General features: G+C 62.7%; 1 protein-coding gene across 2 annotated transcripts in view; it reads right to left on the bottom strand.

Moving 5' to 3' along the window:
- Positions 1-1,629, bottom strand: part of TAPBP (TAP binding protein) — a 7,932-nt gene extending 6,303 nt beyond the window's left edge. Inside the window, exons 1-3 of one of the 2 annotated variants that reach the window (XM_081932629.1) lie at positions 1,321-1,629; positions 832-1,059; positions 444-749 (exon numbers count right to left, since the gene is read on the bottom strand). In XM_081932629.1, the coding sequence (XP_081788755.1) occupies positions 444-749; positions 832-1,059; positions 1,321-1,405 (619 nt within the window). In that variant the 5' untranslated portion in view covers positions 1,406-1,629. Of the gene's footprint in view, positions 1-443; positions 750-831; positions 1,061-1,320 lie in introns of both variants that reach the window. The other variant, XM_081932628.1, reaches the window with a different exon arrangement.
- Between the last annotated feature and the right edge of the window lie 1,857 nt (positions 1,630-3,486).

Raw genomic sequence — 3,486 nt, 5'->3', positions numbered from 1 at the left:
TGCTCTTTCTTGGCCTATGTTGTTGTCTTTACGCCCTCTGCCTTTAATCTGCAATCTTAAATAAAGCACACTTCCTGCTGGGAGGGAGGGAGGGAGGAAAAGAAGGGAAGGGAAAGGAGGGAGGGAGGAGAAGGAGGGAGGGTAGAAGAGAAGGGAAGGAGGGAGGGAGTTTTCCTTAGCATATTCTCAGCAACGAAACTGAAGGTGAAAAAAGATTGCTTTGAGGAAAAGCCTGGGACTGGGGCTCTGTTGTTGGGGATCTCCAGATACCTCCCCTTGCTGAAATCTTTCCTGCCAGCCACAATCCTTGGGATATGTTGGACTGCAACACCCACGGGGGTGGTGGGGGTGGTTATATTGGGGCTGCTACTTAAAAGAAGAAACCCTACAAGTCAATCCAGGACTGTCAATCAATACCACGCCCACCCCCATTTGAGGCATACCTGTTGCCATGGTGACCCTGCTGGCCTCCGGTTTCCCGGGCAACGGCCCCTCCTGGTGCAGAATGCTGCTGACCCCGAAGTCCACCTGGGGGTTCTGGACGGTGGCGATGACCCAGCGGCCCTCTAGCGAGCGCGGGCAGCCCTTCTGCCCCACCAGGCCCGCCGCCCAGGGCACGTGCGCCTCCCGCGGGTGGTAGGGGTTGATCTCGCAGGCCACCTCGGGCTCTCCGGGGTCGGGCAGAGCTGAGGACGCCCAGCGGGGACGGGCGCCAGCCTCCTTACCGCTCCAGAGGGTCCCGGCGGGGTCTGTGCGGAGGGAGACGAGGAAGCTTCAGCTGCCCGCGGAAGAGGCCCGCCGCCCCCTCCCCAACCCTCGCCCCCTCCTTACCCAGCAGCTGGAAGGCCAGGCCGGGCTCCACCTCGGCGGGCAGCTCCGGCTCCAGGGCGGCTTCGGAGAGGCGCTGCCCGGGCGGCGGCAGGACGAGCAGAGCGCGGCGCTGGCTCAGGTCGCTGGGCATGACCGAGCCGGCCCCGCCGCGCCCGCCGCCTGCCTCCTCCACGAACCAGCAGCCCAGCTTGGCCACGGACGGCGGCGAGGAGGCGCCCAGGGACGCACCTGCGGGGCAGAAGAAGTCGCTGAGCCGGACGGCCCCGCCCCCGCCCCGCCCCCCTCAAGCAGAAGCGGCCCCGCCCGAGCGGGAATCCCCGGCCCGGAGTCTCGCTAGGCTCGCTGTCCGACGGCCAACGGGGGTCGCCGGGGCTTCGGGCCGTTGAGAGCCTCCTCCGGGGCGCTCCGGGCGGTGGCCGGGGTTGGGGTCCCCTGGGTGGCGCAGGATCCCCGCTTCCCGTCAGGCCCGGGACCCCCGCCCGCGCTCACCCAGCAGCAGCAGCAACAGGAGGAGGAGAGGGAAGCGGAGGGGTCTCCGCTGGCGGCGGGCGGGCGCGAAGGAGGCGGCGGACATCTCGGACGGGCGGGCGGGCGAAGAGCTGCAAAGAGACGCGGCGCGGTCCTTTAGGCTCGGGCCGCTTTCACTTTCGGCGGAGGAGGAAGGGGAGGCTCCCGAGGCCGCCTCCGCCCCGGGACGCGTTTGCCAAGAGCCTCGGTCGGCGCTTGTTCCAGCCGAGGCAACGGCGACCCCGGCCGTAGGAGGCGAACAACGCCAGGCAGCCTCCTTTGCAGAGGGAAGTGGTGGGGACGGGGGACCTGGCGTTTGTTAACAGCACCCAGCCCCAATTCTCTGTTGCTGTTTGGGGCCAGCTGGAGCTTCCACAGAGCCCTGGAAGGAGACTGGCGCGGGGGGGGGGGGCTTCTGCCCACTCGTGCTCACAGGGACCACCAGGTGGCACTGCAGCTGCTCCCAAGACAAGGGCAGCCAGGCCAGGGCTAGTCCCGGGATGGGGGACCACCAGGAGATCCTGAGAACTATTAGGAAGTCAACCAAGCACTCTGGAAGGTTCAGAGGCAAACTGCGGGTGGACGATGGGAATTCGCTTCCGTGCAAGGCAGCTTGTGTTGGGGTGTGTGTGTGTGTGTGTGTGTGTGAAAGTTTCCAGGGGTGTTAGACCCACAAATAAAATAGCGTTGTTGGCTCCATGCCTGCATTTACACCTTCACACTGGCTATACGGCTCCGTTCCCCCCGAAGACTTCAGCACAACCACGAGGATGAGGTGGGCCCAAAAGGAAGACCCCACTGAGGGCGAAGGGGGAAGAGAGCGAAGGGAGCATCTGCCGGAATGGCCCTCTGGGGGGGGGGGCCCTCTCCCCACACAGCAAGCCCGTTTGGTGTCCAGCAGAGCCCCAAATATAATGTCAGCCAAAGGGATCTTCCGAAGGCTGGGTCCCAGCAGGGCAAAGCTGGCAAAAGGCGCCAGGAACAGCCACGTCCCAAACCAGACGCCAAACTCCATTTGTCACTTGGGGTGGGGGGGTACCCCTTCCACGTCCATCCTCCCCGTCCCTTGCTCTCCCCTTCTTGATCGGCCTCCCCCGCCCCCGCCTGCCTTTCCCTCTGGCCAGAGGCTCAAGAGGCAGGATTAGAACTGGGGTCGCCTGGAGATCCCCAGGGCACTGCAGGGATTGGAGGGAGCAAGGCCTACAGAGGAGAAGAGCCACACAGGGTCCCAGGGCCGGAAGGGACCTTGGAGGTCTTCTAGTCCAACCCCCTGCTCAAGGCAGGGGATACTATACGGGGAGCCTGACTGACGACCACAACAGAGCCCAAAATGCCTGTGGCCGAGTGAGTCACGTGAATTTTGTCCCTTCCTTGCCACAACAACCGTTAAAAGAACCTTCCCCATGGATCAGAAGGTAGGAAAAGGGGATCCCGTGACCACAGGTTGCGGCAACCGTCACAAATATGGGTCAGTTGCCAAGCGCCTGAGTTTTGACCATGTAACCATGGGGATGCGGCAATGGTCGTAAGTGTGAAAAATGGTTGTCACTTTTTTCAGTGCCCTAGTGACTTCGAAGGGCTTGTTAATTGAACTGCTGCTTGTGGAGGGCTAGCTGGACCCCGCAATACAAGGACTCCCCCAGGACCTGGGACCTTTCCCCCTCCTGATCTGCGTTGCCCAGAGCCAAGAAGAGAGGGGGAGGGGGGCTTGGGGGGGGGGCAGGCTCAGGCCCCTAAAGGGAAGACGCAACCAGCCAATTCCTTGGACCCAGCTTCAATTTAAGACAGATTGGAGTGGGGGTGGCAGCAACAGTGGGCCAAGGAGAGTCCCCCACCCCGGTTTCCTCCCTACAAGCTCACCTGGCAGCAGTCCCCCCACCCCACCTCTCCTCAGCCCCCACAAAGAACCAAGCCAGGCGGGGACTTAAACAGCAATAAATATTTATAGAGAATTTGTGGTTTTCATCTAGAAAAGGCCAAAACCAAATTGAAGGACGTTTATCATCGCGATAGAAGGAACCGGGTGAGGGGGGGGTGGAGAAGGGGGGGGGGGACCTCTGAATCCTGTGTGGGAAGGGGGGGGGGCTTCTCCTTGTCTTCCAGGCTGGGACCAGAGCAAAGTCCAGCTTTTTTTTGGGGGGGGGGATG

The sequence above is a fragment of the Natrix helvetica genome (genome assembly GCF_964273705.1).
Source record: "Natrix helvetica genome assembly, chromosome: 1".
NCBI classification, from domain to species: Eukaryota; Metazoa; Chordata; class Lepidosauria; order Squamata; family Natricidae; genus Natrix; species Natrix helvetica.
The sequence above is the reverse complement of the archived record's forward strand: the minus strand, read 5'-3'. Positions and strand labels throughout refer to the sequence as shown.